The sequence below is a fragment of the Pleuronectes platessa genome, chromosome 6 (assembly GCF_947347685.1).
Source record: "Pleuronectes platessa chromosome 6, fPlePla1.1, whole genome shotgun sequence".
Taxonomy (NCBI): Eukaryota; Metazoa; Chordata; class Actinopteri; order Pleuronectiformes; family Pleuronectidae; genus Pleuronectes; species Pleuronectes platessa.
This window is the reverse complement of record NC_070631.1, coordinates 14,975,051-15,000,492: the sequence shown is the minus strand read 5'-3', so window position 1 is coordinate 15,000,492 and position 25,442 is coordinate 14,975,051. Positions and strand designations below refer to the sequence as shown.

Below are 25,442 nucleotides of genomic sequence, written 5' to 3'. Positions count from 1 at the left end.
TGCCTCGTTTAAACACCTGACAGGGAAATGGACGAGGCTCCGGCCAGTAACAAGGTTGCGTTGGTAAATCACGAGAGTTTGCAGGAGGTGAGGCTGCGACATGGTGTGTCACCGTCAGTCTGTGTAGAGCTGGAGGGAAGATGCTTAAAAGTAAACTGTCCAAATGTATGCAAGTTCACACGAAAGGGAAAAACAGTCCCATCCCCTCAAGGTTCATTTACTCACTTGTTCTGGAGAAGTCTTCTTCTGCAGAAAAAAAGTCCTTACTTGTCATTGATTAAAAAAAATCCAAACTTCTTATAATGCAGGAGACTTTATGTTTATGGAGAAAAACTTTGAAACAACAGAGCAACTTCATCCGTCATGTATTTCTAACAGTACATGTAGGTGAGTGATTTTGGTGTGGACTATAACTTTCATAAACGATCATAATATATATATATATATGCAGAATAAAACATATTCCTATTTATGCCTGAGTATGTGTTTAAGTCCCATATAAAGTAAATTCACAAAATTTGCATTCTCTTATAACATCAACACATACTGTACATGTGTAAATAAATTAACGAATTTCAGGCAAACAAAGAGAAGATAGATATGATGAGCCTCTTTTTACCTGAATTTATGCAACAAAAAAAAGATTATAGTTTAATATCAAAATGTAATGTATTCTTTATTCTTATAATCTGATCTAAATTCTGATATGATTGATCTATGATTTTCAGCACCATTTAGGTGTTTAAGTGAATACATATATATATATTTGACCTTTTGATGAAGACCGTGGAAAACATCTGAGAGCTGCTCAAAAAGCAAGTAGAGGACCTTGAAGGAAGGTGCTCATGTTCTAGAGCTCACAGAAAATAAATGTTCAAAAGTTTGAGAATAACTAGAGCAATATTTTTTTTCAGTCAGAATAAGCTCATTATATAGTGCAGCATAGTTTTTCAGATTCATCTCAACATTTAGATTTCATCGAACGTGATTTCTCTACTGATCAGACTGAAGAAATGATGAATTTTCTCCTACATGTGCCGACGGTAAGAAGATCAAATAAACCATGATTTCACCCTTAGTATGACTTTGCAGAAAACCCTTGTCCCTGGATGATCAGCATGAGGCCTCATCTGAAGACAAGCAGCTGCTTTAAAATAAAGTTTTCTATCTCTGGGCTGTTATGTTGGAAAACACTCATTGTTGTGATGGTGAAAAGAAGAAAACGTGACTTTTGACTGTTTTAAAATTTCTTTAATGGTTCAGTTGGTATAGGATTTGGAAGCATTAAGTCAAAACATGGTCAGCAGCCATACAAAATAAAACCAACTAATCAAAGTCGACTGAGCGGAAAAGAAAAGACAAATACAAAAAAATAAAATAAAAAAAGGACAATTAGGCAACATCAGGTCATCACAGTAAAAAGATACATCGACAACAGCATGCTGAAAATCAAAACTGGTAGCAGGTTCAATGGCAATCTCTCGCATACGCACAGACACACACACACAAACACACTTCCTTTCACACACACACACACGCTTGAATGAAGGCTGCAGAACAACCCTGATAGGTAAAATGTACAGTAAGACACATTTTAGAGAAAAACAATCGATGCATAGACAAATAAAGAATGCTTCAAAATAAAAGTAAACATCAAATGACAAATTTGTTTGTCGTAGGCGAACAGCGTGACGGATCTGTTGGCCGTTTACATTGTGTTGATTGATGAGAACATTCAAATAGAAGTTATTGCTGACACGATGTAACGGATAACATTTACAAAAGAAATCATCATTTTTTTCTGAAACAGTTTTTAAAAGAGCTAGTCGCTTCCACAAATGTCAAGAATGTACAAACAATGATCATCGGCACCAGACTTCAAAGATCCTTGGCTCCGCTTGAATGAACATTAGAAACCACGAGGCAGACATGCTTGGCTTTAAAACGTTACGATTATTTTAAGTTATACAAGTTAACAAACTGTACTTAAAAACATTAAATATTCAGCATGTCACTAGAAAAACATGTTGGCTGTTAACAAATATTCATTTGAGTTATTTTCCAGTTGAGATCTTTTTTATAATCACCAAATGAATAAAAACATGGTTACAAACTTTTCTTTTATCCAATGAACCAAACACAGGAATCTCTGTGCTAACTATCAAAATGTATTTTTTGCAAATATCTCATTGATAATAGTGCAAGAGATACAGTACAGTCAGAGATAGCACACAGGTCTTATGTTTGGCCCCACATGTTTTAGTTACAGGTAGTAAAATTAGAGTTTGTATGATTTTAGTGTGAACAAAGAGCCACTGCTGATGATATTCAAAGAGCGACTTGTGTTAGGCTTTAACTATATACTGGTTCTCCATCTTTAATGACGCGTCCAGGGAACAGGGAATCAATTCAGCAAACAATAAATTACAACTACGACTTGTCTCTTTATCAGTTTTCTTAAATCAATATGTTAATTTTTTTTAATCTTGCAGATAAAAAAAACAACAAAAATACAATTGGCACAATCAAATTATTATTGTATTTTCCCCAACTATCTGTACAATAATAAAAAAAAGTTGTACATGTCACAATAACCCAAAATAAAACCAGTGTTTGTTTGGGGAGAGTGTGTACATGTGTGTTTCGCATGATTAGCTCTGCTAGTGTCTTTAAATCTTGACGCCCTCCTTTAGAGAAAGCGTCGCCGCACCCTCGACAGCCTCTGGTTCAAAAATATAAGCAGCAGAAGAACGAGCGGGGCCTCGTGTATCAACCTGCGTCAATCCAAACACATCCCGCCTCAATGCAGAAATTCCTGTCGAGCACGTCGAAAGTTAGCTCGCTTAATTAATGACGGCCTGTTGTGAGCGTTGACACACATCATTGTGTCGTTCTGGTATTTGTACAGAAGAAATTCCATCACATTGAGAAATATCAAGATTCTAAAATGCTGCTTGCTTTTGATAAAAGAACCAAATTATTCTGAAATGAAAATATCAGTTGGTAAGGTAAAAATGATTTCACCGCAGCTCTCCTCACATCACTGATTGTGAATTAAAGTGATTACCCATCGGTTCCCACTGGAAAAAACGTCTGTAATTTAACATTAAGTGAAAAGCATTGACTGAGAATAGTTAGTGATGCATTCGACTTTATGGTAATACTTACTTTAAGTTCCCAGGTCACAGATTTATGGGTGGGAATTGAAACATTTACTTAAATATTTAAAAAAAACACCATAATGGTTCTCTAAGCAGATTAAAAGAAATGATTGTGTTTATTAATGCAAAGTTTTTGGCAACAATCATAACTTCTCCTATGAGGACATCATTTATAGTATTTCAAGTGTGTTTTACTTTATTCTCATTCATCTGTTTATAAAGCAGCCTCCACTAATGAGGAGTTACAATTGTGACAAATCCATTAACAAACTTTTATCTGCTTACAAACACATTTTAGTGTTTATATGTTTCTTAATTCATGCTTTCTGCATGCAGGTTCCAGCAGAAGAGCGGACGCCTGTATCTCTAAACAAGTGCGTGCCAAATAGTGAATGCATCTTTCACGCTTGTTTTTAATTAACAAGTTTATAAATGAGGCCCCTGGTGGGAGAAAATACAAAAGCCTTTATAACAGAACAGCTAAAATCAAAAACAATTCCGGCCCCATTGGGGTAAGCAGAAATAATTAAAATCTCTCCCCTAACATGACCAATCCTCACACCCGCTGCTCTACTTGACCACAACTATATTTCTCTTTGCTCCAATCAGCTGCTGACTGGTCAGTTCCTCCGGTGACCACAGCAGGAAATACACGTAACACTGCCCAACGTCTCAACTTAGACAAGATAATATAAAACAAAACCATCCCCCCCCCCCAAACACAAGAGAAAAAAAAACTACAACTGATATTCATCCACACAATCTGAGTGTTTTCACTGACTCTCAAGGCTTCAGCCCACTGGGACCCACTGGAGTGCATCTCAGGTAACGTTGTGCCAGCCTGTGTGAGGAGGATACAGATGGAAAAGGAGCGGGGGGGGAGCGAGGCAGCCGCCACCTCCCGGCGTCTCTTCCCCTCCTTCTTCTGTCCCTTCCCCCCCCCTCCCCTGAGCTTATCAGCGTCGTGCTTATGGAGTTTGGGTTGTTGTGGGTCGTGTGCGGGGCGGGACGGGTCTGGGACGGGATGCAGCGGGGCAGGATGAGGGGGCCCAGGGTCACTGTCGCCGATCCTCCGCCTCTGACCGTGAGAACGCCATTACCACGTCCTCAGCACCTGGAAACCAACAGCAGAGTCAGATAAGTCCACTGAAGCGATACAAATAAATACAGACGCTGACGTTCAGATGACATGCTTTTCTGTAACAGTATAGAAAGAAAACATCATTGAAACCCAATGTCAAACTTACAGCATTTAATATCGCTGAACAGTAGGAGAGCTTTTTAAGAGAAAAGCTACTGTCAACTTCTAATAAAGCCAAACTGATTCAAAATATAGACCAAACATCCAGAAACGTGTCACTTCTTACAGGACATGGAGAGTTTTTTTGGTGGCAAAGAGGAAAAACCACCAGTAATAATGCAGCCTGAGCCAGTGAATTCAGATTTGTGATTTACAAGGAGCGGTATTTACTTTTCCGACAAACCAGACATGTGTCATCTGTTTGCTTAACGTCGATACAAGGTGTGACCTGCAGTTTTGTCCGCACACAGTACTAATCATAACATACACTTACAGAGACAGACACACACAAATTACATTAAACATCAAGATATAGTCTCATATGTCTAGAGTTCCCACCTGTCATCAGGCAGTGATACTGTATATGCCCAAAATTAAGTCAAACTTCAGACTTTTTATTTCTCTGAGATAATAACGTACATATTTCACTACTTTTCAAATCACTTCAGATTACTGCATCAACATAAGTCTTCAACTATCCACTTGTGACTGAATCTGCCGAAACTAATTTTAGTGGCAACTGTGAGGCGAGTCAAGTTTCCTACAGGTTCCTGGATCATGTCAGTAAATCCTGTAGATCCTGTCAGCTGTGACAGTAAAGCCGAGAGGGACGACATTGCCGTGAAGATCAGTTTGGTGTTTGCAGGTAATTTTATCCATCGCCATGTTCCCCTGCTGTGGAGAAGCCATTGCCTGCCATCACAGCGCCCTGATGGTAGATACCGCAGCACAGCAAGCGGCCTGCTGACAGACGCATCCTGCTCTGCCATGATAACACTAACATCTGAGGCCTCAGTACCGTTCAATCTCCTCTGCTGCTGCAGCTCTGCCTGTGATGCACTAGATTCTCTTTGGGTAAACAATACTAGATTTCAGCCGATTTTCACCTCACTGAGCTGAGGGAAAAGAATCGTAGGGCTCAGAGAAAAGAGACTGAAATGATAGACAGCGCACAGGGTCTGACTATTTTCCTTTCCTTTTGTGTCTCTTTCACGTTTACAAGTTATCAAGGAGTGATCGTTAATTACAGCCTCATTCAGGTTGAGTCGACTAATGGAACCTGCCACTTGCACAATAGGACCTAGTCATCTGGATTTTGTTTAATAAGGGATCATTCATTAGCCTTTTGCCAACTGTGATTCATCAAGTTGTTTTCGTGTCTGCCCAAACCTGATTAATACACACTTTGCAATTCTATTAGAGTAAGGGGAAATACAATTATCCCAAGTTCTTTCATATAAGCCTCATCACTTCCGCAATGAATCATCTCAAATTCGAGCAGGATGTTCTTAGGCCCTCGATTAAAGGAGAGGGATAAAACTCTTCTGACAAATGATATTGGAAAGTATTAAAACCCTTCTGGCCCCCTCAAGTTGATGACTTATTATTTAAATTAAATGTAAGACCAAACTTATAATGGAATACACATCAAAAGGGAAAATTTATTTGTTCCAAGTTCACACATTTATGTCGCTAGAATCCACCAACTTGATCCCCATTGTCCCAAGCATGACAGACCTTCGACACAGCAAAGTTGTATTCATCACCGCTTCCCTGCACTGTGTTAATCACCACAGATTCTCATCATTTCCACTTAAACTTGGGTTTCCCCATTTTCATAAACAAGCTAGCAGGGTAGCTAGAAAGGAATTATTGTAACACTTAAACTCAAACCAAAATCAGCACATAAAGGAACTATTAATTATTCTTCTTCGGTCTGGCAGAGTTAAGAAATGTATTGCGGCGACCTTTAGCAGTGATGTGCCTAAAGATAAGATCCATCCAATCTAAATGTAAACAAGTTAAGACTTTAAGGCCATTTATCTGTAAATTTGAATTTAAGACATTTTAAGGACCTGCAGTCACCCTGTTCTTCAGGCTGTAAAGATTCTGAAACTGAAAATACAATACAACAATAAAAATGTTTGTGATAACTCACAAACAATGTTTGTGATAACACCTAATAATTCCTAGTCTTCTCAACTCTTTAATAATAAAGCCTCATCTCTTCAAGTTGATGGGGAGCTGCAGCCAACAGAAGCTTGTTCATGTAGTGAGATACAAACATAAATATCACCAACACCTAGATCCACACCTTTGCACACGCTTGAGAAGAAATCCTGTCAGCACTTTGTGCCTGATCTGCTATAAAAAGACTTTCTTCACTGCAGCCCTCGAGTACTTGTTAGATTTAATTATTGTGGAGATATGAAAGTAGGCCAGGGACTGTGAGCTTCCACATGTATTTGGCACACAGGGCGGACCCTCCTCCTCAGACAACTCAGACCCTCCAAACACAGAGTTTTTGTGTTTCATTTCTCTACGGCGAAGAGGATGAGCCTGTTTGACGCGCTTTCAGGTCATCATGAGCTCGGTAAAATAGAGATGTTGGGGGAGAGGTGGGTTTTAGAATGAATGCTCAACTTCCTCTTCCCATTGGAGCACACTGGTTCACCAGATGAGGATATGGACAAAATGAAGTCAATGGGCAAAAGCAGCAGCAGGAAAGGAAACCAGACACATAGTGATGACAAATATTGTTAGAGATGCTGTATGTCTTCAGTTATTATAGATCTCATCCGTTTGGAGACAGCATGTAGGAATAATGTTGCTTGAACAAGAGATTATTATGTACAACCATACAAAAGAAAACTCAACCTGATTTACATTAACCATGAATAGCATTGTCGTTTCAAGATGGGGTTTTGGCACCACGCGCTTCAGTAACGGCCATTTATCACAGTAAATGCCAGTCTGAATTATTTTTGTGCTTGTGTGAATGAGTTCACCCTTGTATAATGGACAGTCCTGTGAACTTGAGCCGACCCGGCGCAACTTGAGCCGAATAACGAGCAGAAACCCTCTGAAAATACACCGACGGAGCCGCGTGGAAGACTGAGCTATATCTGTTTTGACGGAGAGTCATGTTAGGACCTCGCCCTGCCACAAACACATATAGCCTAACGCAATAAACACAAGGTCTAGCCAAAGCAATGGAAACGTCAGGTCCCTCAAAGCTGTTGCCTAGCGACAGATAAAGATCACAGTGCATCAGAGGATGGCAGGCTGCTCCTGCTGATGCCTATGAGCAAAAAGCTTTTGGTTTGTTTCAGTGCAGCTCAGCGTTCGGCTTTATTCTGGCCCCTCCCTCCACTCTGCACTGATCCTCTCCTCGCCCTGCACGAAATGGATAAATAGAGCGACTCTGGAAGGTGGATTACATAAATAACAACAACAACAACAGTCATAATATAAGCACTTTGAACCAAAAGAACAGTTTCATCATCCACAGCAGCAATACTCTTTCTAGGAAAAGAATATATAGGAAAAGTGATGATTAATATTATAAATAATTATTAGTGCTTTGCTTTCATCATTCACAACCAATCAAAAGAATTTTGTTCAGTGATGAAGCACTGAGTGAATAGACGGAGCAACAACAGCTTTGAGGTCACAATCTGTGAAGGGTCAGCTGGAACACTGCCGTCCAACACACACACGCACGTGCGTGCGTACACGCCAGCCGAGGTGGGTTAAGATGCAGAACACAACAGGGACACGCGTGGTCCAGCTCAACATATTGACATCAACCAACACATGGGTTCTACTTTAATACACTTCTGCCTACGATCTGTTATTTCAAGGTGACGAAGCTTCATAGCATCTATCTTTTAAGTACTATATCCACTTTGTGAAAGTGTAACTTTAATTGTTTCATTTTCAACTAAATTGTCTTCTTTTTAAGCTCACATAAATATTATTGAGACGTTAAGGTTCAGACCTCAGCACCTGTTACGGCTGGTTATTTTGATGTTTTATTCCAAAAAAATGTTTAACAAGAGTAAATATTCATCAGTAAAAGTTTCAAAAGCAGAGACAAAAGAAACTCTCAGCCTTGTTTATCCTAAAAAATATAAATAAAATAATTTTAAATTGAAAAGGACAACAAAATCGAATGCAGCATGTCACATTTGCAAATGAATGGTTCAGAATTCAATGGAGAATGTCTCACATTTACGACTCTTCGAACTGTGATAATTAAGAGATTGTAACAACATTGACATTTGGTTCAAGCAGCAGCAACTTATTTTCAAAGGGTACATTAAGTTTTTCTAAATTATCCATTGAAGATAGCTTTAATTAATTTGACATTTACAGGCCACATCCAGGCGGTAAATTTGTTTTGGAAAAAGCAGCAGGTTTTTATGGGGCAACTTGGTTAAACTTTTAGTTTCTGTTGCCAATGAAGAAAATATTGTTACGAAGAGAATTGACTGAATCAGCTAAACGGAACTAGAAAGAATTGTTGTAAAAATATGCAATAACATTCATCAATAAAACCTCAAACAAATTGACCCATTTAAGACTGAGAGGAGCAAATCAAGCCTCTGTGTCAGTGAGTCGGGTAGACGAGTTGGTTCGTAAATCTGAGTGAGGCTCTGATTCATGCTGCAGCGAGGAGAAGGACAAAGTATGAATCGATACCACTCGGCCTGCGCCCAAGCGCCAAACAAAGGCAGGGCCCTGCTCTGTGTCACTGTGCTCTCAGTTAAAAAAAACGGATTGCATGAAACCTGAGTTGTATTGTACACAAAAAGAAACAAGATTGTGTATTGATTGCACAGGGCTGTGGTAGTATCTGAAATGAGAGTGCCCAAATTTCTGTAAGAAGAGATGGGACTATCAGGGAGAGATTGGAATATCACACTGTAGCTGTGTAATTAACACTCCAGCTTGCATCCAGGCCCCCCCTAATGATACAGGCTCCAATCTACAGACGCTCAACGTCACAACAACACCCAAGGCCCGCAGGGACGCTCGGCTTTCCTGGGACAACTGAGGTTGCTATGGCAACGCCTCCTCATCTCTCCTCTTTTGTTGCGACCCTCAGACGTTCTCCTTGGAGGAGTAAACTTTCTCTGTCGTATAAGACAGTGTAATATGTGGTGAGACTGCAGTATTTATGTGCTTTTCTGTGTAAAAGTGACATGATGTCAGTTAATAGATAGCTGTGAATGAAAGAAGTTCATCTCTAAGGCAGAAGAATAAGAACCTGACTGTAAAGACAAAACTAATATATTCCACACAGGAAACTATTGAGCTGCAGATAACTCTCTAAACAAAGCTTCAACATCTCACTTAGTGGTTTCACACTTCGTTTCCAATGAAACAAAACATGTTGAGTCCTGCTCACCAAAAATCACAGCACAGCTCCAAAGCAGAGAACTCCTCTTTGGCCTGATTAAAATTGCAAAACAAAAATCGGTATTTGCATGTATGGTAATCAGCCAATTAAAACTATCTGAAATGCTAATTCAGTGACCCATAGACTGAAAAGAAATGAGTGGCACCCCCCCAGCGTTTGACGTTTATTCTCGTTTCCTTACGAGGAAACAAGAGAATAACATTTGACAGTTAAGCAGAGTCACGAAGAATGCTTCAGGACTTTGAGTAACATTTCCTCTCAGTCTGATCAGATGTGATGAAGTGTGACAATGTCTTTGGAGAGATTTAACTGCAACGCCTGCAAATTTGTTTTCTAATCAGAATAAATATTCTGACATAAGCTGACAACATCAATAAAGTTAACCATTTGTCCCATTAGCTATGCTCCCATTTAACATTTCCTGAGTATAGCCTGACCTTGAGTAATCAATACCCGTATGTCTCCACTACGCCCTTGATGCCCTCGAGGTAGCTTCAATTCGATCGTTTAGGCCGTGTCTACCACACTCCACGCTGAGACCCTTCGATGACGCTGGTATCAAAGCATCCAAACTACGCTCAGTTTCACGCTCCTGGGAAAGGATATTGTGGCTGCATTGGTTTCTTAGCCAACAGGGATAATCGATCTGACCTGCGCTGTCTGACAAAATACAAAATCTATTAAACGTCTAGCTGGGAAGTAATGATATCAAACATAGTGCTTTTTATTCCAGCTGTTTACCAAATCACATTTACACCAGTTCCATCACCAACCATTTTTCAGAAGACAGTGGATGTGATGATTGCAGGTGGATGATGCTACTCTTTCAAAATATCCTTCTCACAGTTTAAATATTGCTAAAGCTAACTGGTTTAAAAGAAAAAAATAATTATTCATTTATGCTGTGCATATGAACCACAGTAGTATAGTGTTGTTTCCTTTAATCTATTTTTAAATCATATTATTAGGTCCAAATGAGATCAAATTGTGGACTTCCTCCTTCGTGTTAGTGAATGGTCTTCACAGCACCTCGAAGGATCCGGAATATGCTGATACGTACAAACCGCTCTCCTTTGGTGCAGCACTGAATATTTACAAGTGATTAACTCTCAGCTTTCTCCAAAATGCCTAATCACAGTACTTTAGACAAGACGCAGACCACAAATTATTTATTGCCACACAGGAGGCGGTGTGCTGCCAGATGATGCTAAATGTGTCTGTTTTTTGTGATGTATAATGCACCATCGGAGCACCTTTCACCAGTCATTTCGTCCATAATTAATGAGGCTCTTCCTCGCAGTACCGACACAGCAAAGACACGGAGTACTGTATCTAGGAAAGGGCATCAGGAAACAGAACAGGGCCAACTGACAGCTAGTTAGAGGTAGTGTGAACACACAGAAAACATGCTCCATACATTTAAGATTTGAGAAAGAATCAGGACTGAACGTTTTAAGATGTAACACCATCTGTCTAAGGCAATGCTTTATACTCTTCATCTTGAAGAGGATACAGACATTTTTTTGAGGATCTGGACACAGCCAAGGAGACTTGACACCTAACTGTAGGTAAAATGTTGCAAATAATGATTATGACTTGAATCCAGACCTGAGCCCCAGGAGGTTTACCACTGGAGGACTGGAGGGCAACGGTCTGATGTTTGGACTGAGCCTGGAAAGCAGTCGTTGGATTGACTAGCCAACTAAATATTTAAATTTGTTGCTGCTTTCTCAGGACACTGCAGTGCCTCTCCTCATATCTCCACTATTTTGTTTTAATCCAGCACCCTCTAGTGGTTTAGAGTTTTAAAAGAGATGAGGGGCTTTAAAGAAGCTCAACAGCGCTCCCCAGTGCCCTGAATAAACATGACCATCATTCGCAAGGTCATATAACGAAGCAAACAAGTGAAGACTGATTTGATTTATAAAACAAACATCACAATATTTGGATGCCTTTGTCTATGTAGGCCAATCGTGAGAATTGGTGGTAAAACTACTGATGCACTCATACTGAAGATGAGTCACTTGTTTCCAGTCAACCACACAGTTTGCTGTATGAGTAATCAAACAGTTCTGGTGGACCGCTGAGTCGGCCCAAGTGCTCAGGCAGGGAATCCGATAGGCCAACTGGGGTTTAGACTCAAGAGGAGTAATGTGCATGGAGGGATTTCCCTTATTTTCACTCTCAGCACAGTAGCACCTCTGCAGTGAGGGTGGTGTTGGTCGACTAATGTGTTCGAAATGTATTTGAAATGGTTTCATATTAACTGGCTGTCAAAAACACCTTTTTGTATGTGTATGTGTGTGTGTGTGTGTGTGTGTGTCTTACCCTGGTCTATGTTGTGCTGTGGTAGCTGGCTCATCTGACTGTGGACCACACCTGCGTAATTTCTGAGAAAAGCCTCTTCACTTGGCGTGAGCTGAAGACGAGTAAACAAAGGTTCAAGTTAAAACACAAACTCGAATTGCGTTTTTTTAAAACTGATGATACAAATACAACTTCAATCTTCAAAATAATGATCTAGAATTTGACTTTTTACATTTATTTTATATAATAGCTCGATACACTAGCTTTCGGGGGAACTTATTTGTCGATTAGAAACCTAAACCAAAACATTTATGATGACAACAGAGATAAAAGAGTAACACTTTTTATTGATGATTGATGTAATTGACTAACAATTAGAGCTTACAGCCATGTATACCATTTTATTCTTAGTATCAGAAGTTCATTTGTAGACATTTGCTTGGGATCTATCATATCAAAACTTGTGCAACAGTAAAAAATATGCAAATCCTCAAGATACCGTCCACACAGGCTGAGCATTTACAGTATCATAGTTACACCTGATCCCAATGGCAGGGACACCCATCCCGAACTAGCTTTATACCACTTCTTTCTATAAGTCAACTCAATCATAAAATGAAACTCATTTTATTTTATTATTTTTATTTGCCTTTATTTAACCAGGTCGGTCCCGTTGAGATACAATGACCTCTTTTCCAAGGGAAGCCTGGCCAAGACAGCAGCATACAAAAAATGTCAACAGTCACAAGACACACAAAAATCACATAACACAGATCAAATAAGATAAGTTCCCTGTTCCCTTAAGATAAGGCAACAGGACTAAAGCTCCGGATTCCCACCAAAACAAGAACAAGTGCGGTATGAAGCCGCTCCAATTTCTCTCACACGAGTCTTCAAAGTTTCAAGGTTTATGAGCTCCTTTAACTTAAGAGTTTTTTGCAGTGCATTCCAAGCAGCAGGTGCAGCGAACTTAAAACAGTGCTTACCAAATTCAGTGTTTACTTTGGGCATAACTAATAAATAAAGCTCATTTGAACGTAAGCAGTAATTGCTCTGGGATTTAAAGATGTACTTACATAAGTAGTGGGGGAGCAGACCCAAGCTTTATAAATAAAAATATGCCAATGTATAAGGCGGCTCATATCTGTTGTGAACGGGGAATATCTATTAACTTATTGTTTAATCTCTAGATTGTTTTAAAATTGAGGTCCATGTATGAATAGGCCTTCTTCAGCTTGTTATCCTATCATTTAAGGTTTGAAGGGGGACAGATTTGTTGTAAAAATGTTGCCGCCACATAACCTTTTAGAATGCAATTAAGTTTTTGTCTCTCATGAGGCTGCAAACTGCAATTTCTGCGGACGTCTTGTAAACTGTCAAAATTGGCATTTAGACAAGAATCCCTATCACTACATGAGCTGAACAGAAAACACATGTGTGGAGCTGTTGTCTGCTCTGCCTGGTGTAGACATGCTAAATCTGGTGGAGACATTTACCGGGTGATGGTAGATTTGACAAGCGCATCTCCTCTACATAAATACCATACCTAGAGAACCAGCGTACCATGTTATGATTGTTTTGAAGGAAATGCCTTTTAATTTTTTCAATAGAATTTCTAGCAAAAGCCTTATTTTGCTTTTTGCTATCTTCAACAGAAAATATGTGCTACTCAATAGTAAAGCATCTGGGACAGGGGTTTTCATTTACTACAATCTATGCTGAAGTTCTTGACAGTGAAATATTTCGCCCCAAGAGCAACATTTTCATGGCAGGTCAATTCAATTTCTCCCTGTGCTTCTGAAAGCGACCACCATGATGTATTGACATGATCATTTCAAAATGGTGTGGATAGCCATGTGGGAAAATCTTATTAGAGGCAGATTTCAGGTGATGAGTGTCAAATGTTAAATGTGACTTAGCTAATAAAACAAAACCATTGCGAGAATGAGCTGGTCAATTGGCCTCTTTTTTTTATGTAGCGTTGAGTCAGGACACTGTACTTACATTTGATCCCATTTTCTTAAGCATGAGCAGGACCCGCACTTTCTGTTGGACGTACATGTCTTCAGGAGACTTCCCCGGGGCCTCCTCGCGGTTCATCCCCCCTGCTCCTGTGGCTCTGGACACACAAACAAATCCAGATTACACAAGACCTGGGAGAAGTCAGCGTTAGCAACAACGGAAATCATGTTCAGTTTTTTCTGCAAGACCCTTAGTAAATGTGAATGTGAGGGATAACTCATTGCAAGTCAGTGGGGACTTGCAATGAGATAAAGGCAGACGCAGATGTCAATTTCCTGTTGTTGACACGCCTGACTGTCATTTTTCAGAGTTCATGTCAGAAAACAGGTTAAGTGTTAGCAACTCTTTGCATTCACCTATAGTAATTGACTTCCTTGTTTTTTTTAAGTCCATGCAAAAACACAGCTCCAGAACATCTTTATTAAGGCGCTTGAGTCGTGTGAACAAAGGGCGTAAACATGGCAACAGAGATGCGTTTCCTACGTCTTCAAATATTTGTGTGGATGTCTGCAGCATTGAAATAATAACCCATTATTATTACAAAACATATAAGACAGAGCTGATTCGACTATTAAATGTTTCTCTTATCTGACTTGTAACATGTAGAAAACCAGGCGGGAACTGGATGTTTGACTACTAGCCTAAATGATAGATGATTTATGTGTGATACACACCATATTCATATAATGGAAACAGGGATGATATTAGAAGTCAGTGGCCTTGTATCAGTATAGTAGTCACTGTAGTTTTGGCCCTACACAGCGTGAATAGCTCTTATAAATATTGTATGGCATTTCCCACACAGATCTCACCACTGCCTGCTCCTTCCATCTCTTCTTCTCCATCTGACTAATGACCTATTTTCACTGTCAGTCTGCAGAGATGTGAAGTATAGGCAAAGGGGGAGAAAAAAAGGGGGGCGAGGGGGGGCGATAAAAGAAGCAGCCAAAGCTAATGCATATGACAGAAAAGGGATAGGTTCCGCTGTGATAGCGCACACATCAAGGTCGGCTGCTGTCGCACCAGATCTCTGTTACAACGCACCAACAAGATGAGGAATACAGCATCGCTTGATTCCTTTCCTAAATTCTCTAGTTGAAAAAGCTAAAACATGCAGAAGGAATAACTAATTGAAAAGACGAAATAGAATTCTGGACATAAAAAAAAAATTAGATCAGTATGCAAGTCATGATTTGTTTGCACCAAAGAATTTTTCATGAAAGCCTATGGGAGCCACAGTGACTATGATAGTTCTCGCAATTTATTTCAGCCTCTTATCTATTCAAAGGGCCACTAATGCATGTTGACAGGCTGTTTGATGTGGGGTTATATTTAATTGAGGAGCTGGCTCGCTGTCCCCCTCTTCCCAGAGCCCAGGGGTGCAGGATGAATGGGCCAGCGTTGGCCATTGGCTGGTGTTTGGGTGCCACTACGAGCGTATAGATTCATCCAGATCAGAGCAGCTGGAGAGTATTCTTGTGGCTAAAGTCCTTATCATTAAAACAACCTTTAGTGGCCAATTCCTGTGAACAACTAAAACTTGACTTTGTCCCCTGTCTGTTTGCAGTCACAAAAAAACATAGCAGAGCAATGGATACAGGAAGATAAATACATTAGTTATTCACTTCAACCGACGAGGCATCAGGCATAGATGAATTGGAGAACGGCTGCTGGTGTGAGATCAGTAGCTCAGTACACCTTCAGGGTAATGGTGGTGGTGGTGGTGTGTGAATGTGTTTGGGTGGGGGTAGTGATGGAGAGAGGATGTTGGTGGAGGGTGTCGTGTGGGGGGTGGCAGTGGCTTCAATCGGCAGCAGTGACACGTTTGATCACTTCTCCACGCTCCTCGCCTCAGACAAATAGGAGAGCTGAGACTTCAGGCACAGAGACCAACCGGCGAGATGACACGCACAGTATGAATAAAGATAGAAACTCAGGAGCACAAATCTGCCAGCCACAGAAAAATGCTGGGAATAAACCAGTCACTGCGTACGAGCGGATAAAAAATGGAGGATGACGAACTGAAGAACAGGATCTTGTGATTGCAAAACGGTGTCAACTTGAGAGTTTGAAAGACAGAAATGATTATACTACAGAGATGCATTAATACTCTGGCATATCTTGAGACATGACAACTTAAATATTTTTCATGTCTTCTACCGCACAAAAGGTCGATATATTCTCCATTCCTCGTCTGTATAAATAGGACTGCTGCTTTCATAACTAACGTGTTTCTGGTCCTCTGATGTTTGCTTTTGAAGTTGGAAAACCAGCCATATTTAGCACAATCTCTACCCAGGCTCTTGACTGTATTGAGGGTTGTAATTTATATATTTTACCAGCCTCAAAGTGTATTTTATCTTATCCCACTTTCGCAGCCATATCTGCAGCACTAACAATAAATGGAGTAAATGAAATCCCAATGGGAGAATCTCTGCAGTAGGAAGAAACAATGTGGAATCATAAATGTGGAGGATCATTGATGTTCCTCTGTCATTCTGACATGTTTGTGACTCACAAAAGGGCACGGAGACTAATTTGTAGGGAACTATTTGGGGAAGCTTAAGAACTGGAATCATTACAGTTCTGGTACGCGATGAACTGGATGACAACATGTATACAACAGTGATTAACATTGTGCAAATTATTATGTAACGCATGGTTTTTCCATGCGCTCAAATTGAGCCAACTAGATTTCCAGCCATGTTTAAAACCCAACAATGCTCCAGACAGTCCTCAGATGCCTGGCGTACAACGCCTCACTTCCACAGACTTAACTTCTAAATAATCCCTTCCAAGGAATCAGCACTGGATTACAACATTTTTAACACAGTGTGTCAAGCTAAAGGTGATATGGAGGTCAAATATCAAACTTGTCCTCATAGTCAGATGTACGGTCACAGGCCTGTATCTAGATATGTTAGATAATATTCTTGAACTTATTTCATTATTGATTAAAGAAGTTTTTTAATTGCTTCATTATTCTTTACATGTAAACAATAGTTACAAAAATCAAAATTTCCAAGACCCTTAGCTGGGGTTCACATTGCTTATTTTGTCCCAAAGAATTTTACAAAAACTAAATATTTCTATAAAACTGCAGGTAGCTAGAATCCAGTGTGTCAACTGAGTCCAACCACATTTCACCTAAATCTAAAACTCAGAACAGGAATCAATACACAAGTACTCACAATTGAAAGGCTGACATCCAAACATTCATTTTCTATTTAAATGCAAACAGCCCAATAATACATTTTCTGGATTTTTCCAAACTCTGTTTTGACTCCAAGAGTCTTGATATAAAGCATATATTCTACTATCTATGGACACCAGTGTCTGTATCAGATGTTTGCCAACTCAACAAAACAACTGAACCTGGCCTGTTTTGTATCATGTTTGTATGATCTCACAAACCAGGTTTTGTCTGTGTATCTTTTTTTTTTTAACCATCAGTTATAATAAAAAGTGAAAGGCAGATTTCTCAAGAGGCGGTGACAAACAGGAAGGTTGTAAGATAATAAAATGTTACTACAACTAGAACTTTAGGGAGAAACCTTTCCAAGTGAAGCATACCTGTTTTTTTTGTGGCATAATTCTGATAAATATGATCTTCTTCTGTGTCAAATGTTTTCAAGGACCACAACAAGGATCCTGTAAGACTCCTTTGTGTGTGCGTGATGATGGTTTCTAGAGGTGGGCCGGCTCAACACTAATCCCTCAGGGGACACTCGGCCTCAGACACATGTGGCTAATGTTCTTGACATAATCAAAGGCTTTCTTTAATGCAGATCTAGGCCTACCCCCCCCCCCCCCCCGTCAATGTTGTGATGCTGGTCTGAACTGCGGAATCAAGTCCAAGTCCCTCTAGACAGCTCAGTGAAAAGACAGCATCGCTGACACTGAGCTGAGAAAATTTAAAGAATCCAAATACAAGATGAGGGCACGGATCTAATTTCCAATATACCCTTGTTAGTTCATTTTCTGACTTTTATTTAAGGGTAAATGGTTTCCACTCTGCACTGCAACACCTTCTGTTACAACACTGAGCCATAGTTGTATCTTTACATCATTCATTTTATCGATTTTATTTATTGAGGGAATGTGTTAAAAATGTTGATCTTCTATATGTACTTTTAGTGAGCAATAATTTTATTTACTCATGAAAACAATTTCAGTATCTTACTTTCAAATGCATTTTGTTTTGATGTTTATTATATCATTACACTTTTCAAAACAAAACATGGTGGAGTTGCCGTTATGTTATTTCTCTTAGTGAAAACAATTTTAACATAAATAAAGACACAGATTTCTCCTGGATAACTTCAGGGGTGCCAATAAATACATGTAACCTTCAAATTGAATTGAATTGAAAGAATTGAATTCAGATTAGGCTGGACTCTAAATTGCTCGAAAGTGTGAATGTAGTGTCATCCATTGTCTCTATGAGTCAGTCATCTGATGGACTGCTGACCTGTCCAGGCTGTTGTCTGCTGGGTTTTGCCCCAGCAACCCCATGACCCTCCGAAGAGAAGTGGTTCAGGAATCGGATGGACAGACGTTCAGTACTGCCACTCTCCATTTCAACACTCAGGGTGCGCCACACAGTTGAGTGAGGGCCTGCTGCCAGGAATTACAGCATGCAATGTGATAGGCCCTCACATTTGCTGAGGGTCATGAGGGGCAGAGGCTGCCACAGTGCACCGACCCGATCACACATGGGCCGGTCCACTTGTAGAGCTTGTTACTGGCTCGCATGATGCACAATGTCTGATTGTTTTAAAAATCAAATTCCTTCAGCATGCAGAGAGAGAGGAAACATGCCTCCGAGTTGACGGACAAGCCGCCAACAGCCGGAGCCAGAGGACCCTAAGAGGTCGTTAGCCTCTGCAGAGAAAAACACTGAGCAGGGGAAATTATCTGAATTCAGTCATGAGCTGCTCCAGCATCCAGAGCAAATGTGTGAGAAACTTTAGTAGGCTACAACCTAGGGCTGCACGATATGGGCAAAATATGATATCCCGATATTTTTTGGCTGAATGGCGATATACGATATATATCTCGATATTTTCTATAGAGTGGGTTAGATGGTTTTTTTTAAGTCAAAAGCCACATGTGAGACGTTGCAAGCACTTTTAATAAAACACAGATCAGTATGACTGCAACATATATCAACATGTGATTTTGTATAGTCATTTTCACCAGAATGGAACATGGAACTCTGGCTGGCACATGTGCCAAGTGCAAGAAAGGTAAATTGAATGAACACATGAACACATGAACAGAACAGTTTTTATGCTTCTTAACAAAATAAATAAAATCTTTAAATCTCTTTGACAAATTATGTGGTGCCAACATCTAACATTGTGTGAAATAACAAATATATTAAATAGTTTTAATTAAATGAAAAGGGTTAAGATTTTTCTTCTCCTACAGCTGTGCAAAGAACAAGAATGTAAACAGAACAAAATTACCAACAGAACAGGCCAAAAAAACGTTTCTCATTTGCAGTGCTCTTATATTTTACAGGTTTTGTGCAAGGAAAACTAGTCTATCAACCGCCTCAGGCTTCAGGGATGCCCTGTGACAGTTGACAATGTTGCCGCTGCAACTGAAAACCCTTTCAGAAGGGGAACTGGTTGCTGGTGCGCAAAGGTACTTTTTTGCCAGGAGGCTCAGTGCTGGAAAAATATCGGCATGCATCTTCCACCATTGGAGAGGATCTGTGTCGTGGTCGATGATAGCTGACTGTAAGTAGCTTGTAAGCTCACTTTCAATCGCCTCCCTCTGTGTCAGCCTGGTGTTGGTGGCTGTGCTCTGCTTGAAGAAGCTGGCCAGTGACTTCTTCTTTGTGGATGGTGGTGGCATTCCTGGTTCCTCTGGCACAGGGCCAGCCGGGTCCGGCTTACCGCCGCCCAAATCAGCCTGCAAGGCCTCCACCTCCAACACAGCTCTGTGTTTCAGTGCCTCAACTCTTTCACCTGGGATGTATTGGACCCTGAAACGTGGATCCGCAAGTGATGCCATATCCAAAAGGTCACTTGTGTCTGGGTCAGCATACTTGGCATTAAGGTAATCCAAGATTCTGGTCTTGATCGACCTACACAGCTCACTATCATCCTCTTCCCGTATTAGGAGACTTGAATTGAAGAGGTGTAGCACAGGCCTGACGTAGGAGAGGGTGACATACTCTTCACCGGAGAGAGCGTCTGTGAAGTCATGAAGGGGCTTCAGGACTTTCTGGACTGCCTGCAGGACCTCTACGTCCTGCCAGTTAAGGACAAGATGTCTCGACTTCTTGTCAGCAAACAGGACTTTGGAGAGGGCTGCCTCTTGCTCCAGGACCCTGCTGATCATCTGCTGTCTCGATCCCCAACGTGTGGCTGACTCTGTGATGAGCTGGTGAGTCGGTAGACCCAGCTGAATCTGCACCTCAGCCAATTCTCTCCTCCGTTTCCAGCTATAGGAAAAGCTGCTGACAATTTTCTTGCACAGCGCAATGCACCTTGTGATGCGGTGATCATCCATGCCATGTCCTGAAATAAAATTGTTAAATATTTTAAATCATTTACTTTTTCATTTAACCTTTTAATTTAAACAATGTCTTAGAAACCTGTTAAGTAGAGTACGCCGTGTTATTTTATTTTGTTTTTGTATTCACTTTTTCAATTGTGTGTTCATGTTCTTTAATAGAAAACATTTAAAATAAAAGTATTTAAAAAATGTAATTCTTCTTTGATTTTTATTATCTAAAAAAGGAAGATCACCTGTGTTTAAGAGGGAGGTGTGTGATTTAGATTTATGTCAAATTCAAACACCATTTAACTGTGTGAAAAAGTTGTTATGGCAAACAACCGTTTTAAAGCATGCACACATTTTCTCTTCCCTGTAACTATTACTTTGCCATTGTACTCACCAATGGCCAAATGAAGTCGGTGACCAAAGCATTGCATCCTCAGCCATTTTAGCAGTTGGGCCGCTTTAACAACGTTGCTCCCGTTGTCGGTGGTTATGGCCACCAGCCGCTTTTCCTCCAGCTTCCAGTTTGAGAGCGCATCCTGCAGGGCTTCAGCGATGTGCTCTCCGGTGTGATCTTGAGGAAAGTAGCTGGTTTGGAGGCACGCCGACTCCATTCTCCAGTCCTCGATAAAATGAACTGTCAATGACATATACGGCTCGCAGGTCCTACTGGACCACATGTCGGTAGTGACCGCAAAATATTTTACTGTTGCGAGCCGGGCTGTCAGCTTTTGCCTGAGAGTGGTGTACATCTCTGGCAGCACTTCTTCAGAGAAATAGTTTCGATTTGGCAAATTGTACCTTGGGTCCATTGTTCGGAGCAACTTTTTGAAACCATCCTGGGCGACCGTTGCGACCGGGACCATGTCTTTTGCAATGTGGTAGGCTACCGCTTTAGTGATCTCACGCCACTTTGCGGTTTTCTTGTCATATGGCTCACCACGAGTGAAGGATTCTTGCAATAGACATTGTTTTGGGGCAGCCGCAGAAGATGCTTTCGCGGTCGGTGATGCAGCAGCAGCAGCACAGCCACGGAGTTTCACACATTCCTCGTATTGCACTTTGTGCCGCTGCTGCAAATGGTGGAAAAGATTGGTGGTGCTTCCACTTTTGGACGCAACTGTTTTGTTGCATTCCCTACAGATGACCTGCAGCTGCTGCTCATCTTTTTTTTTAAAACCAAACCATTTCCATATGATGGAGCCGTTGTTTCTCCTTTTAGAAACAATTTCGTCTCGCTCCGCCGTCTCGTTTTTTTTATCGGGATCCTCCATGCTTGATTTGTTGTGACGGGGTGGTGGGGGCGGGAACGACGCGTCTTTGCAATCGGCACGTTCGGAACGACAGAGTGGGAGGGGTCGCGGTTGCGCTCACAGTCTCCCAAGGCAAACGCAGACGCTTGAGGCGAAACTGACCATTTTAACGCATATATCGATATAAACGATATTGTCAAATCTTGTATCCCCGTGGAAATTATATCGATATATCGTACATAGCCGATATATCCTGCAGCCCTACTACAACCCTGGTGTGACTGCCAGCTGAGCTGTCAACAACCTGGCCTGGTTCTGAAGAGCAGCTGTGTCACTGCAGGTTACACACAGACACACACACTGACTCTGTTCTACTGGTTAAAACAACTAGACATCATATTGACATTAAGAAATAACATTATTGTGATTCATTTTCATTTAGTAAAAAAGATTTTGTTCCGTGATTTGGAAGCTCTCCTAAAAACTGCAGTTTATCAAAATAAACTATTTCTTTCATTATTCATGGAGCTGCAATGATTACTCAATTAAAGGTCTTTACAACAAACTGTAGTTTTTGTATTTTTTCAGTGAAATTTTTTGTTGAAGATTTGATTTTTTAAATCATTATCACATAATAAAATGAATAATGAAAGGAATATAGCTGCATGTAAGATTTATCACCAACTATATCAAATTATGGATTGTTTAATTCATAAAATGGCTGAAAACTGCAAAGTAAAACACATGGATATTCAATTTAAATTGACATAATACTAGGAAAAGCTACGAATACACTGATTCTAGACAGGTGAAACCTATAAACATCTATGTTTTTGGATTTTTGATAATTGACTTAACTGTTGAAGACTAACTTCTGCCAATGACTGTCAACCCTTTTATTTTTTTGTGTGTGTAATACCTGACACATCACAAATTATACACATCCAAAACTGCAGATCCATAATGACAACTACTTTTCCAGCAACGACCAGAGTGACTCCCTCGGAGTCTGGCCGGCACAGGGTCCTGAAACAGCGTGAGCCAGACGAACAGACACTGCAGGCCAGAAAGGCTCTGGCTTGGATTTACTGGATGTCTGCATGCTGCCTTTGTGTGGAACCATCTCCCCACATGTACAGTGCCCACAACAATGGCTACAGTATTTGGGGACAATGATGATGAACTGGATTGTGAAAACATGATTGATAAGTAGGTCATGTCTTGTTGTCACCACGTGAGGCATGAACTCAAATAATCCTGCTCAACTGTACAGGCTTAGTTCATAGCTGGGTTTCTGGGTTTTATTGGTCTCCGGCTATGACTGTGCCACAATCAATTGATGGGTTAGGGTAAGGGCCTAGAGAGAGAGCATTAGAGTATGCTCTGCATGACATTTCAAAAACTTAACACCAAAGACAAGCTCAAGTTATCAGTTATTAGAGAGCATTTGGCCAGTATTTAAGCTTCTGTTGGGCCACAACTTGTACATTTAGCACCAAAGTTTGCTTAAGAACTTAAAATTTAACTATCTTTTACAATAAGTAACCTGTGAAAATATTTCCACAAGATGTAATTTGATCCAAGTTTTTCACAGACTGCACTATATTACATAATTAACTATGATCTCAGAGCATCTGGGCCTCTCAAAGGAATTGAAACAGAAGCTGCTGCCTTAAGCCGGTCCCTTGGGGGTGTGTCTGCAAGATTTTGACCGTGCCAGCGTCAAGGTATTGGGGGGATATTTAGATTTTTGAGCAGTTATATGATCGCTTTGCTTGGAACAATGCAACGAAAGGCAAATGTGCCGGATATCATATAAAACAGACAAAGAAGTACACACAGAAAAGATGGCTAAGCTTTTAAATTTGATTCTCAAGCTAAAAAGACTTGTGGTTGTCTTGAGTCTTCTGTCATTTGGACAGTGTGTGTAAGAGACGAATGGATGAAAGCAGCTCCTCTATGTTAGCGACAGGCCACAAGGGACTAGTACGTGGCCTGGTTAATGCCGACAGGCTGACAAGTGCATGTGCCAAACACAGAGCAAGAGGTTGTGTGATGAACCAGCCCTCCTTCCCTGGCGCTGCTCGCAGGCAGCTGATGAGGTTCCCTCGGGGCTCGAGCAGCCACCGAGGAGCACCTGCCCTGAATGTGACGAAGCGAGGAGGGGAGGGAGGTGAGGCCGGGGGTCCTAATCTCTCTCCAAAACCCAGTCAGCTAGGGGAATGTGCAAGCTAAGGCAGGCTTGACATACTGTGGTCCATGACCAACCCCTGCTAGTTGCCAGTAGGATTCAGTGTGCCTGCCTGTGGCCAAGCCTCAACACCCACTGGCCGCAGCGCTCATCAATGCCCCGCTGCCGGCAGGGTGCCAGCTTTGCCACTCAGACGGTTGTCAGCTATCTGACATGTGGGGGGGAAGCAGACACTGTAAAAGGCAGGGGTGGCACTGGCACAATGCACCCATGGGTGGCATGGGCCAAAAATAGAAAATCAATGGAGTTATATGAACATGAAAAGCATGGGGAAGACAGTGATCACAGGTAGAAATGTTTATGAGGTTGGAGCAGCATTGTTAATGTCCTCAGTGCCTTTATGTAGTCTTCTATGTATTTGCTGATTGGTGGATTTTTGATGAATGGGTCTGTAATTTGTATATTTATTCAGTCTGATACAAACCACATGTAGTCTGCAGAATCTCATGTCATCAGGAAACAGAAAACGGCTGTACGGTCATGTTAACTACATGGTTACTAACATTATAATGGTGGGTACAAGTCACACTAACTGTAAGGTTAATGCTGACTCTGCTTAATGTCCACTGACGTTAGCTGAGATTTACAGTTCCTGGCCGCAGGTAACTAGGCAATTTTATTAGTTTTTTAACGAAGACCAATTTTGGATGAAAACTAACTGAGCAAAGAAACGAACCTGGAGAGTAAACGCAGAAAACAGAAGGTAAAACCCAGATAAAAACACATGGCGCTGTGCGGGTCGTGTTATCATGTTGCGGGACGCAGACCGTTCAAACCGTAGCAGCGCTCAGCTAGCATCAGGCGACGAGGCTCCACCGCAACCTCGATACGGATCTTTAACCAAACGTAACGGAGAAAATGCGTGAACACGACCTGCAAGGACTAACAGGCAGCCTCCATTTAAACCGAGACAAACCTGTAATTCAGTCTCAACCAAACCCGCGCTACCTTTGGCAAAGCAGGCAATGCTACATAGCCGAGCTAGCTCGCTAGCATACCCGAGACAAAAGCCTGAATGAAGTTCCTATGGGTGCAAACAGCATCCAGGTGCCGCCGCTGTGCCAGAAGTGTACAACGCCGGGATTCAAACACACGTACTGCTCGTAAAAAAAAACCTGAATGGCGGCAGCTCGACATGAAAAGCAACACACACGTAGCTTACCCCTCCTGGTCCAGCTTTTCTTTCTTCTGTGCTCTGTTTGAATGGTGTGTTGTTGTAGGAGGGCGTCCTGTTCCGGGGTCACATCCCTCCAGTCGGCACAGCTTCGGCGGACTGACTCGACGCAGCCGGAGTCCTGATGGCTGAGCGGTACCGCTGCCGACCGCAGGGGGCGACACCGACACAGCCAACACTGCACATACCGGGAGGCAAAGATGAAAATAAAATTAAAGAATCCTTCATTAGTCCCACAAAGGGTGGTGAGTG

At 41.1% G+C, this 25,442-nt stretch overlaps 2 protein-coding genes across 2 annotated transcripts; both read right to left on the bottom strand.

Moving 5' to 3' along the window:
• Nucleotides 1–1,236: 1,236 nt before the first annotated feature.
• ctnnbip1 (catenin, beta interacting protein 1) lies at nt 1,237–25,318 on the bottom strand. The gene is made up of 4 exons (XM_053424829.1): nt 25,179–25,318; nt 13,979–14,093; nt 11,996–12,086; nt 1,237–4,275 (listed from the first exon to the last, which is right to left on the bottom strand). Exons 2-4 carry the CDS (start codon nt 14,072–14,074, stop codon nt 4,217–4,219), a joined length of 246 nt encoding a protein of 81 aa, XP_053280804.1. The 5' UTR covers nt 14,075–14,093; nt 25,179–25,318; the 3' UTR covers nt 1,237–4,216.
• LOC128442393 (E3 SUMO-protein ligase ZBED1-like) lies at nt 19,113–21,992 on the bottom strand. The gene is made up of 2 exons (XM_053424828.1): nt 20,910–21,992; nt 19,113–20,529 (listed from the first exon to the last, which is right to left on the bottom strand). The coding sequence occupies exons 1-2, from the start codon at nt 21,784–21,786 to the stop codon at nt 19,517–19,519; spliced, it is 1,890 nt and encodes a 629-aa protein (XP_053280803.1). The 5' UTR covers nt 21,787–21,992; the 3' UTR covers nt 19,113–19,516.
• Nucleotides 25,319–25,442: the final 124 nt, after the last annotated feature.

Coding starts and splice junctions, on each gene's coding strand:
- ctnnbip1 (XM_053424829.1), bottom strand. CDS start 14,074: ATGAACCGCGAGGAGGCCCCGGGGAAGTCTCCTGAAGACATGTACGTC. Junction 12,087..13,978: donor TTAAGAAAATGGGATCAAAT/GTAAGTACAGTG, acceptor ACTCGTCTTCAG/CTCACGCCAAGTGAAGAGGC. Junction 4,276..11,995: donor ACAGCACAACATAGACCAGG/GTAAGACACACA, acceptor GTTGGTTTCCAG/GTGCTGAGGACGTGGTAATG.
- LOC128442393 (XM_053424828.1), bottom strand. CDS start 21,786: ATGGAGGATCCCGATAAAAAAAACGAGACGGCGGAGCGAGACGAAATT. Junction 20,530..20,909: donor CCGACTTCATTTGGCCATTG/GTGAGTACAATG, acceptor ATTTTATTTCAG/GACATGGCATGGATGATCAC.